Source organism: Cebus imitator, unplaced genomic scaffold (assembly GCF_001604975.1).
Source record: "Cebus imitator isolate Cc_AM_T3 unplaced genomic scaffold, Cebus_imitator-1.0 Scaffold11, whole genome shotgun sequence".
NCBI lineage: Eukaryota > Metazoa > Chordata > Mammalia > Primates > Cebidae > Cebus > Cebus imitator.
The window spans coordinates 3670468-3683176 of NW_016107326.1; the positions used below are offsets into that span (position 1 = coordinate 3670468).

The 12709-nt window shown below is 45.8% G+C and overlaps 1 protein-coding gene across 4 annotated transcripts in view; it reads right to left on the reverse strand.

Moving 5' to 3' along the window:
- DCTD (dCMP deaminase) overlaps positions 1–3812 on the reverse strand; it is a 25635-nt gene extending 21823 nt beyond the window's left edge. The window contains exons 1-4 of one of the 4 annotated variants that reach the window (XM_037746026.1): positions 3645–3734; positions 3038–3204; positions 1832–1946; positions 981–1116 (exon numbers count right to left, since the gene is read on the reverse strand). In XM_037746026.1, the coding sequence (XP_037601954.1) occupies positions 981–1116; positions 1832–1939 (244 nt within the window). In that variant the 5' untranslated portion in view covers positions 1940–1946; positions 3038–3204; positions 3645–3734. Of the gene's footprint in view, positions 1–980; positions 1117–1831; positions 1947–3037; positions 3205–3257; positions 3503–3644 lie in introns of those variants that run through there. The other 3 variants (XM_017549323.2, XM_017549343.2, XM_017549333.2) reach the window with 3 other exon arrangements.
- Between the last annotated feature and the right edge of the window lie 8897 nt (positions 3813–12709).

Sequence of the window (12709 nt, forward strand, 5' to 3'; positions counted from 1 at the left end):
ATTTTTTAAAATATCTTTTGTATATATCTACAATTTCCAATGAGTTTCTCATTTATTTATTTTTTTGAGATACAGTCTCACTCTGCTGCCCAGGCAGGAGTACAGTGGTGCAATCTCAGCTCACTGCAACCCCTGCCTCCCGAGGCCAGGTGATTCTCCTGCTCAGCCTCCCGAGCAGCTGGGATTACAGGCACCCACCACCATGCCTGGCTAATTTTTATATTTTTAGTAGAGATGGGGTTTTACCATATTGACTAGGCTGATCTTGAACTCCCAACCTCAGGTGAACTGCCCGCCTCTACCTCCCAAAGTACTGGGATTACGGGTGTGAGCCATCGTGCCCAACCTTACTTCTTGCTTTTGGTCTAACCACAGCCCACTGTGAAATTGCAGCATCCCCTGGAACTGGAGGAAGTAACTGAATCCTCCATCTCCTGATGTCTAGCTCACAGTTTGATTCCCGCTTCCCAGAGATGAGCTTGAGCCAGATGTTCTCATCAGGCACACCAGCCGAATGGAGCTTGCTTCTCATCAGACCAAAGCCCGAGCCAGCCCCTGGGGAGCTGACCCTGCTTCCAAGTAGTAAAAAAAGAACCTGCAGAGCCACGATGCACATCCCTCAGCCATCTGTCCAAGGGGCTGTGACCCTCTACAGAGAAGCTGGCCAACAATGCTCTGCTGTTGTGGAGGCCAGCAGGCTGCTGGTGAGGCCTGCCAGGCTCACTCAGCACAGGCAACAGAGCCCTGGATCTCAGGGACGGGCAGTGTGGCCACTCCATGCTTCCCTCCGTGGCTCTCTTTGGAACTTAAGAGACAAAGTCAGGAAATTGGGGTAGTTCAATAGGATATTTTTCTTTCCAGCTGTTGATGACAAAAGGGAGATGATGCCTTCTGACCAACTTTCTTAATTACCAACTTTCTTAATTAAGCACTCACCAGGCTATGTCACTAAGCAGAATGGGACATAAAACGTGCCCTACCGTACGGGTATTTGGTGTCCAGCTTATTCTCTGCTGTCCTTCTCCAAGGCAACAGGTCATCACTGCACCCATTTGGCATCCCATTGTACCCGATCCCGACAATCTTGTTTTCTGAATTCACGATGCAGGCGCCGACCTAGAAGGAAACATGCCCGAAGGCTTGGTGCCTGCAACTGGCTGGACTGCCACTGAAGAAGCAGGGAATGAAACCAGGGGGACTGCAGGACTCAAAACAGATGCAGAGCTGCTGCAGGTGCTGAGAGCTGTCGGTCTCCTTGCCTGTTTTTTGTGGCAGCTCCTGCAAGCCAAGGAAAGTGCACCCCCAGTCCCAGAAGGGGCACAAGAGGCAGTTAACAATGGCATGGGACAATTTTCTGTCTCACAGGAAGAAGTAAGCTTGTAGAAATGCAGCACAAAAGGCAGACTGACACTGCACTTTTTTATTTTTGTTTGTTTTTTGAGATGGAGTATTACTCTGTCTCCCAGGCTGGAGTGCAGTGGCACAATCTCGGCTCACTGCAACCTCTGCCTCCTGGGTTCAAGCGATTCTCCTGCCTCAGCCTCCCAAATAACTGAGACTACAGGCACATGCCACCACGCCTGGCAAATTTTTTGTATTTTTAGTAGAGACAGTGTTTCGCTGTGTTAGCCAGGAAGGTTTCGATCTCCTGACCTCATGATCTGCCCACCTCAGCCTCCCAAAGCACTGGGATTACAGGCGTGAGCCACCGCACCTGGCCGACACTACACTTTTAAGTTGACAGACGTCCACTGAGTCTCCCCTCTCTGCTCACGTGCAGGAAACTCTTTGCCTGTGGGTGTCTAAGCTTTCTTTTATGAAATTCATTTACCTGGGAATTTGGATCTTTGCTTCTCTGTGCTGATAAGAAGGCCACAGCCATAAAGTACTCAGGCCATTCCAAATAGTCAACCCGTTTCTTGCAGGAAACTTCACTCATATTGGATCTACAAAGAAAACGTGACAAAACAGAAGTTGAGAAAAGCATTTTACTGTCTGTTTTCCAGTTCAACCCAACCACACTGAACCTTTAAATCTCTAAACACAGGCAACTTCAGCCACATTTATCAATCAGAAATCACAACACATGGACCCTAAACAGTCACTGGTCTTAAGTAAAAAATTAAGAAATTTCCTATTTCAGAAATCTGAATTTGGCACCTATAGCTTCATGTTCCCAAATATTTCATCTATTTCCTGCTTTCTCATAGGATTTTTTTTTTTTTAAGTTACTACACATGCTGGCCTACAAATTGTTCTGTCCTTTACCTCTCTCCCTTAAAAAAACAGAGTCAGCACGAGGGAGGGTGGAAAAAAGAAATATTTATTGATCATCTATAGATTCCAGACATTGTTAAAGCTTATTACACATCATGTCACTCAAGCCTCACTCCTGGCTAAGGTAGACAATGCCATCCCATCTGACAGAGACTCAGAGAACCACAAAGGATTATTATCCATGCCAGACGGATTTAAAGAAAACATCTGAAGCCTTCCCAACTCTGATATTAACCAGATAATTTTTCCCTTCCCTTTCCCTCGTTACCCCAGATGGGATAGAAATTGTAACGCTGAGTAATGAATTACATGAGAAGGAACTATGAAAAATGTCAAGTGCTACTCTTAAAGCCAGGTTTTTGGAATGTAGGCTTCACCAGGGCCAAGCACAGGCCGTGTCTACAACAGGGAGAGCCCACGAAGGGTCCTAGAACTTCAGGGGAATGGTCCCTTTCAAAAGGAATGAAACAAGGGCAAGGAAGGAAGACAACACAAAAACGGGGTGGGTACCACTGAGAAATCTTGAGAAAGATGAGGAATGTGGTCTAAAGGAAGGCAAGCATTTCCCAAAGCTTCTGCTTCAGGCTCCACACTTGAGGCTTATGCTACCGTGCAGGGCGGCAGTGCCTAAGGCTAGGATGCGGTGGAGAGTCGGTGCTGGGAACCACGGTCACCCACTGAAAATGCTGCCCTAAATCTGAGAAGCCTGGCAACCCCCTTAACAAGAAAATAGAAATGTTGGATCGGCCTGGTTTCCCACCTGGCTAAAGGGGACCATCTGTCATCGCTGCGGGGTGCTAGAGAAGGACCTACTAAATAGGAGACAGGGGGCAATGGAGGGGCGAGGGAAGGAGCCTGTTAGTCGTCTGGGCGCCTTCCCCGGCGTGGCTGAACGCCCACTGGAACCCTGTGAGGACTGAGGCCCAGCTGTAGAAACAGAAAGAACCGAAACTCGGATACAACGATTCATGGAGACACACCTGGTTACCGTCCCAGGCAGACCCCAAGCCGCCGGCCACCCCCTGAGCCCTGATCCAGGGCCTACACTCGCATTCCCACCCACACACGGGCGCAGGAAGGGGTGCGGTGTTCAGGCGCCCGGCACCACCTCCCGGGGCACTCCCGAGGGGACCGGCCTCGCACAGGCCGCAGCGCCCGCCGAGAAATCGACCGCGGCGTGACTGCGGGGACCCCGAGCGCTCCCACTCCCCAGGACTCTCCGATCTGAAGGCTGAGCGCGGCCGAGACGCCGCAGGGTCCGCCGCCCCTGCCCCAGACCCCCGTGCGCCCGCCGGCGTCCAGCGTCCCGCTCCCCGCACTCGGGATGGCGCCACGCGGCGGTGGCGAGGGGCGCGCGGGCCGCGTACCCGCACTGCCGGCCCCGGCCCACCACACGGTGCGGGCTCCGCTCGAAGGCCGGTGCTCGTCCCCGTCGCCGCCGCGTGAAGGGAAGGAAGTCGGGGGAGGGGGCGGGGCCGGAAGAGGGCCGCGGCCCGGACGCCGGGCGCTCCCAGGACTGCAGGCGCGCGGGGCCCGGAGCGGGGCGGGCCGCACCCATCAAAGGTGCTGCCGGGCGTCGCCGTAGCCTCCGGGTCCCCGTGACGCAGCCCGCAGTCCGGCAGGCCGGCGGAGTTCAGGGCCCGAGCACAAACCACTCCCCGGGTGCCAGGCTGCCCCGAGGTCGCCCCGCTGCTCCCACGCGCGGCGCTGGGAGGCCGCGGGCTGGGCGCTCCCGGGCCTGACTAGTCGCACGACCGTCGGGGGCTGCTCGGTTTGGGTGGTGATGATGATGGTGAGGTTTTCCCCGCCAGCCGTGTTCCGTCAGCTCCTCAGGGCCACGGCCGTAGAGATTCTGTGTGATTAAAAGACGCCCCAAGAATCTAGTGGCGTGAAACTGGCGGGTCGGAGGTGGGGAGGGCCGGTTCGGGTCTCCAGTGAGCCCGCTGTGTCGCAGCGTCCCCATGGGTACCCCTGGCCGGTGGCTGGGTGACAGTTTCACACTGGGCCCGGCAGGGGCACTGCGCCTCGAGGCTGTGCCCAGAAGCTGGGTTTGCATCTGGGTGCGCCTGACCGGCTTGCAGCTTCTGCTCAAATTGTGCGGAAGGGCCTGAGGTGCTGGCTAAAGCCTGCCGCCCGCTGCTCGACCCCCATCACCGCACGTCACCCCAACTGCACGTTACCTCCTGATAACGCTTGCCCACTGAAATTGCGCACATTTTGTTGCAGCTGTTTCAAAGATCAGAAAAACAGGGCACAGGGCGATAAGAAAGACCATCATTGGCATTTCTGGAGTCGTATGCCCCAAGCAACTAAATCTGGTTTTCGTGAACTTCGTTACCCTATGCAGGCGTCTAGCCACTCACAGTGGTTCTAGCACAGAGAATGAATGACAGAAGAACCCCTTTCTATTTCAGTCGGGACTTGAGGGTGCCGTCAGCACTCTGTAAATGATAGCTACTATCATAATCATCAGTTCTGATCTGCACATCCCAGGTTTGAACTGCTATTCCAAACAAAAGCTTGTTAACTATATTAATTTAGCCTAACGGAGGAAGAATGATGAGAGTAAACACTTGGTTCTATCTAATTTCTCACTACAGCAGACACATCATTCTTCATCTCATGGTCCAGCTTGTAGATTCAATAATTAAATTATGTACCGCTCTTGGTGGATGCCGGGAAAGCAAAAGGGAGAAATACTTCATCGTTAACTATAGATTTTTTTTTTCTTTGCCTTGATAAGACTCGGGCTTGAAAGAGCCACATAGATTAAGATGATGATTTTTAATGTCAAGTTGACTTTACGTGGCTGTCTTGTTGCCACTAAACTATGTTATATCTCCTGAGCCCCTGCTTTCCCTCCCCCTCCCAAATCCACTGCTTGGTCTTTGTCTCACTCCTCCACAGTCTTTGGGTCTTCGTAGATCCATTTCTCTTCTTACCAACCTACAGCCCATACATCACCAATTGCTGCTGGTCCTTCAACCACAACGTCATTAAGCTTTCTTCCTTCCTCTGCTCGGTAAGGACTGTCATACATAATTTAGTTACTTCTCATCATTCTCCATTTTGGTCAACTCACACACTCCCCTCTGCCATAAATTCAAGCTCCTGCTTGCTGAAAACACATTACCCTGAATGTTCCTGCATTTCACTGAAAGTCCCTCATCTTAAAGATGACATCATTCATAATACAGGAAACCCTCCTAGTTCAGAGTTTCACAACTTGAGGTTTCAAATATTCTGCACCAATAGTGAAGCCACACAGCCAACAGGGGGAAAAATACATTCCTTGGTATGTCTTTCTCATTAACACCTTGTAACTCCAAGTGTAACTGTAGGTGTTAAATCTCTCTTGTTAATACCTTGTATTTTGGTTTAAAATTGAGGATCTTTCTCCACCTTCTACAGATACAGAGGTTAGGTGTGTGTCCAGCCCTCTCTAGATTGCCCTTCCTTGAGAACCTCACAGAGGTTGAACACAATCAGCACATTCCTAAGGACTACTGTCTTGGTCCTTTTGTTTATGGGGCTTCAGATCATCTATGTCTGGTCTAGAGCATAGCCTGGAATATATTAATATTTCGGTGTGCCTTAGGTGGGGGAATCCCACTTAAAAACAGAAGTCAAGGTAAGATTCTTCCAGGGCCACCTCAGAAGAGGGGTTGATGGCATTTGCAAATGTCTGCCCTACCAAGATACTGCCTGCCCCTTCTTTCACCTCTGCCTGCCAAGGTAAGGATGTGACTTGTAACTGGGGAAACAGAGGCAAGGAGTCAGGAAAGTGGCCAATCTGTCCATCAAGCTTATCATGAGAGAAAGACCACAGGCCTTGGAGTCAGAAAAGACTTTGAACCTTATTCCCACTCCTTACAACCCAAGTGACCTTAACAAGCTACTTCCATTCTTGGAGTCTCTGCAAAATCAAAAATATTCGTTTTTTAATTAATGCCCTACTAAGTGCTAAGTGCTGCAAATACCATGAGGGGAATACTCACATTCCCCTCTCCCCAAATAAATACAGAGAAAAACCGAACCTCATTGCTGGCCCAGTGAACATAGTAAATGTTGTTATAAACTGCCTGTTGTTCTTAATTTGATGGTTGTCAGGACCAAAAACTTATTTTCATAACTTAACTGCACTTAGAGGCAAAGTGCCACTTTGACTGGTTTTCAAAGGAATAATTGTTTATGTTTCCATTTTAAGTTGCAAACTAGAAAGAACTCTTTAAATATTAAGTAAAAGATGACTGTAAATCTGATAAAACACAAAAAAGTCAAAATGAATATTCTAGAAAAAAATAAATATGTGGTCTTATCAATACAGTACAGGTTGAGCATCCCTAACCTGAAAATTCAAAATCGAAATCCTCCAAGATCTGAAACTTTTTCAGTGCTGACACTCCCACAAGTGAGAAATCCATACCTGACCTCATGTGATAGGTGCACAAAATTGTTAAAAATATTCTATCAAGCTACTTTCAGGCTATGTATATAAGGTGTATATTAAACATAAAGATTTGGGTCCCATCCCCAATATACCTCATTATATATATGCAGATATTCCCAAATCTGAAAAAATCTGAAACCTGAAACACTTCTGGTCCTAAGCATTTTGGAGAAGGGATATTCAACCTGTATATACATTTCGTATGTATGTTAGAGGATGAGATCAGTTGTTTTTGTTCAATGAATGGCATACAGACTGCAAATTGACGTGAGAGAGCATTCCTATCAGAAAAAAATCAGGATCTCTAAATAGGATTTTTGTTATGAGTTCAACTCACCAGTTACCTTTGTCATTACACATCTTCAAAATTACAGTGAAGGGCCGGGTTCGCTGTAATGAACTCACTCCTGTAATCCCAGCAAAGTGGGAGCCCAAGGTGAGAGGATGGCTTGAGCCCAAGGAATTTGAGACCCTCCTGGGCTATGCGAGACCTAGTCTCTACAGGAAAAAAAAAAAAAAGTTTTAAATTAGCCAGGCATAATGGTGCATTCCTGTAGTCCCAGCTGCTCAAGAGGCTGAGGAGGGAAGATTGCTTGAGTCCAGAAGGTTGAGGCTGCAGTGAGCTATGACTGCACCACTGCACTCCAGCTTGTGACAGAAGGAGACCCAATCTCAAAAAAAATACTTTTTTTCACTGAAGATCAATAAGGAAATGTTAACATGGCATATGCACAGAGCTGGGTGTTTTGCTGTTTTATATCAATAAATATTTATTGAATAATAGAATTAATTAGAATAGAATTAATTGACTAAATGAATTAATAGAAAATCATTGTTATAAGCCCAACTGTTTGGAGCATCTAACTCAAAGAGAGAAGTCTTTGTCTATGAACTCTGGTTCTACTTTCCTGTCTGCCTCCTTTTTCTCTTTGCGATTCATGGACCTGGAGAGATATTTGATAAGTGAGACATTGGGACTGGTGGGTCAGGGAAGCAGAGTGAACAGAATCATTTTAAGGAGGCATGGATCTCAGTCCTACGATTTGGGGCTTAGCCTGAAAATGACCATCTCTAGTACAGCAGAGCCGAAGGCAGAGGGAAAAGCTGTCCCCTGTTTCCTGGTGTGATGCTTCTCCCCATGACTTGCTTTGCCTCTACAGAGCTGAACTTGTAGCCTCTTTCATACGTAACTGGTTGAAGTGGATGGAAATTACATGTCTTATTGCTTCTTAAAAGATTAACAACATATAAAATGTAAATCTAAAAGAAATGGGCAATTTTCTCGTACCACTTTATATTTCTGTGTAAGTTACCAAGTGCCAATCATCCTTACTTTTTAAAATTCAAATTTGTCAAGCAGCATGTAAGCTTTCAATGTTGTACAAGAAAAGATAATGCTTCATGTGGAACAGTCACTTATGCTAGTTCTGTGAAAGTGCCTACCCAAAGAGAATGTATCAGATTGTTGGCTTTATGGAAATGTTAATGATCTCACTAAATTACACCCTCTACTCTGGGGTCACCAAGGAACCTCCTAAATGGTAATCAACAAGGTATTATGGTTCTGGATATAGAATTCTTTATTGACATCAGAGTCACCACTCATTTTGTGATGTGTATTTTAACTGGTGCAGCAAGGTGAATGCCTAAGAACCATTGTAAATGAAAGCCCCTGCAAAATTGTAGTTGGGTGTTAATGGCTATCATCACCACCTGATGTGTTGTACCTTCCCTCAGCTAACTGGAAAGCTCACTGGGTGTAAACCCCTAAAATGAGAAGGCGAGAATCAAATGAATATTTTAGTATGGCAGTGCACCGTGTGTGTATATTGAGGATAACACCTGTGATTCTACCATGACGACAACAATCTGTTGTTAATTCCGTGAGGGAAAAAGTCATCTACAGTCAGGAGCAAACCAAATAAGGGAGGAAGCCGATCCTATGTGAATGTCTGTTGACACATTTGAAGAAATTCAAAGCTTTGATTCAGGAGCTGACGGAGAGCAACATGGCAGTACCGAGGCCAGAGTTCTCCAAAGGCCCCATTTCTGACAAACCTCTGTCTGTTGCAGTGTTTGATAGACAACTTGAAATGATACAAGGTAGGGAGCTCTCAGCAATGAAGCATATACTTTGATCCTAGTAATGCTATCTTCAAATTAGCCCTGGATTGAGTTAAATGTCAACCAAAGGGAGTGGAACAGTCCTTGTGAAATCATCCCTAAGAGAATGAGAGAGATTTAATAGTTTGGTGGTTACAGTAACCACTAACCTGCAAGAAAAATCGATACCTACATAGTGTTAGAATCACACCAAGGGCTCCTGGAGCCGAGCCATTTCAGTGAAGAATAAACCTGGATTCATTAGAGTAGAAAGTCCGAATGTGGTAGGAGGTCAAACATAAATACGCCCCGGGCCCTTTTGTCTGCAAACCCGAGAAGATGTTCTTCTTTCAGGATCCGAGCATTTTTTAAAAGCGTGGAATTCACAGAGCTGGGAAGTGACCTAAGCAGTCACTGAGTCCAGCCCCTTCTTTTTACAGATGAGGAAATAGTGGCCCAGGAAGATGACTTGGCTCACTCCCATTCACACGGCTGCTCTGGTGAGATTTCCTCATGCCACGCTGCTCATGTCCAGCCTTGCAGTCCATGAATCAAAACACAACTGTTTGTTGAGCCTCTCTGTGGAAGGCACTCTGCTAAGCCTTCAAGGGGCATTAAAAAAAGCTGAGTCAGTCTTCACCCTATCTCTCTTTGCTGGAGAGAAGATAAAACTACGTAACAGGTTACCCGACATTCAGTGGTTAAGTGGCAATGTAAGACAACAATAAAATAGAGCCATCCTAAAGCAGAATATGGTGTGGGGTGTGTGTGTGTGTGTGCGCGTGTGTGTGTGTGTGTGTGTGTCTGTATGTGTGTGTGTGTTTCTACCTAAAAAAAGCCCTTTCTTCCCACCTAGGAGGTAGATTATAAAGGCAGGGTTATTCCTGTTCCTTTCATTATTACTTCCACTTAGCACAATATTCAGTTTATACCCCAGTTTCTGTTTTGGAAGAAGTACAAGATATACACGCTGCAAGGAATGGGATCCTGCACGTGGAGTGAGAGCTCAGGCAGGACTACTAGCATCACAGCCTTGAGTAGGAGAGGCGGCCCTAACTGTAACCTACACAAGCTAGGGAGAAGACTCCATCTATATTTGTTTCTGGATCAAAACCCAGACAAGGAAGAGTGAGTGCCATTTCTTTGGATCCACTAAATATTAAACATTCATATGTCCTTAACAAAATCATAGCCCCCAAGAACCATAGAATTTCAGACAAAGAAACATGCATACATGCACATGTATATAATCTTGCTGCTTTGTACTATTTAATTCGACCGGTGTTGAAATTCCAGGGATAACATTACCTGTTGGATAAAGTTTGACTATCTTATTACCCACACAAAAAAAACGTCACACAAAATCAAGAAACAAGAGCATGTGGTACACCCTCCAGGGCTGGAGAAGAAGGTGACTTGATCTGGGTTACAGACGGATAGCTAAAAACTAAGTCTGGCTGCTGAAAACTAATAATATCTACACAATAAAGCACATGCCCCCATGGAAACTCCTTGTCTTGCCTCCCACCCAGTTAAGTTTTCATATTCCTGGCTCCCTGTGAAACTTAGAGAAGTATATTTCTGGAAAGTCTTGGTTTATACTCTGTTCACTTTCTTGCTATCCTCACGGCAAAGTACAAACGACGTGTGTCGGCAAAAGGTGAGATAGTGAGTTCACATGTTAGAGTGTAATTTTCTTATGAAGCCACCCGTTTTGTTTGTAACAGTCTGACACTGTTCTAACCAGCTTCTAGGAGCCGAGCGCCAGAATGAAGGAAAAGAACTTTATTTTACAAAAATGGTGGCAAATTCGATTAGAGATTTCGGTAGCACATTAAGCAGGTTATTATTAGACAGAACTGACATTTCACATGAAGAGATATTCTTTACTTGAAAGTCAAGTGTCATTCAAAAGAGGGAGAAATTATTTAGGATTTTTTAAAACATCAAAGAAATCCCCTGAAAACCTATTCTTATAAATGCCTCCATCCGTTGAGGAGTCAGGGCTAGAACTGATGCCTCTGATTTCTCCTTGATGCAAATAATGACACCAGAATGGAAGGGCTTTTGGGAGCGCTCATAAGTAGTGGTCAGGAAAGTGGATTCTCCTTTAAATCCTCAGCTAGACCCCAGCGCTGATGGGCCTCGCTGAAGGGCGGTGTGATGCATTCACAGTGCCCACCGCAAAGAGCTCCCTCCTCGCTCCATCCAAACAGAATCACCCTTCTGCTGTATATACAGCTATTGCAGCAGTCACTGAGATGCTTGAAGAGTTTTTCACTGCGTATGCCTTTGGAGGTACATATCTGGCTCAGCAGAAGCTAAACATTTTTAAGAGCACAGTAAGAAATAGTCCAGAAAACATGAAAGCTTTATAGCTTTTTAGAAAACCTGATGGTCTTGCTGGTACAACTCCCTATGATATGGTTCAGTTGTAATAACAATGGAAAGTGTATCGGTGCAAACTGCTGATAAAACATCAGAAAATGTAGCCAAGGGTCTTTTAAACACATTTAAGAACTGTTCTTTTGAACGGTGCCTTTTAGCCTTGGAAAACCTCTTCAAGATTTTAAACAGGGCCCTGGATGAACTGTAGAGTGAGAACCTGAAATTATCTTGTGCACTGGAATCAATATCAAGCAATATTTTCTCTTTGAGAGAAATTCAATCTGACAGAAGGGAGTAGCAGCAATAAGGAAACCTGGACCCTGGCTGAAATGCCTGCCTGAGAAATACGCAGCAAAGCAGTACAAATTAGGTGATGTCACTAAAAGCAGAAAACCATAGTGACAGAATAAAATGTTATCTGAGCTTCAGAATACTTCATTATCACTACCACAGGTCACTAAGCTTCACAAAATACATCCATCAGCCTTGATAGCCATTTGGAGGCTGCCGCTGGTAGCTAGATGGCGCAGCAATGAAACACAGCGCCTCCACCTCTGGAAACCAGGGTTCAACAGAGGCCTGGGTGCACAGACCCAAGTTTGTTAGTCTCAAAGTGCTCTCTAGTGGCCATACGAACAGAAAATTTTCCAAAACCAGGGAGTCACCTGGGGAGAGGATTTAGAATTAAAGGCTGTCGCCGAGCCTGTAATCCCAGCTGTTCCAGAGGCCAAGGTGGGAGGATCACTTGAGCCCAGGAGTTCAAGACCAGCCTGAGCAACAAAGCGAGACCCTATCTCTAAAAAATTTAAAAAAAACTTTTGAAAAGATTCATCTTGGGAAGCAAGATAGAGTCGCTTTCCACTACAATCTACATCTCCTGGCTCTGGCGGGACAGTTTAGGAGTAATCTGCCTTTCCCAACTAGTGTGCTCTGCCCATAAAACACTTATAAATTATTAAACTCAGCTGTGTAATTTCTAGACTGGATATTAGAGGTTTATCAAATTCATGGGGAAGCATTTAAGTTTAAATTAATCCTTGTAGATTTCTAGGAGGTTCATTCATGAGAGGTATTTCTGAGTAGAACATGAGGTACATTTAGCCTGTCTGTCTGTGTGCAGAAGCTGTATGCTGTGCTCCAAAGCCATGTTGGATATAAACGTAACTGTTTAGGGAATGTGATAAGGGCCAGCTGCTAAACTTGGTGGCAGGGAATCATTTCTCAAGCACCCACATATTCCAGGTACAGTCTCTTATTTTATCACTAGTATTCATCTAATCCTCACAAAAAACTTCTGATGTAGGAATGATTATCCTTTTTTTTTTTTTTTTTGCCCCCAGATAAGGCAGGTGTTTACAAACTTTTCCTGTAAAGGACCAGAGAGTAACGATTACAGGCTTCGAGGACCACAGAGTCTGTGTGTCTACTCAATTCTGCTGTTGTAAACAGCTGTCGATGACATATACAAATGAGAGTGGCTATAGCCAATAA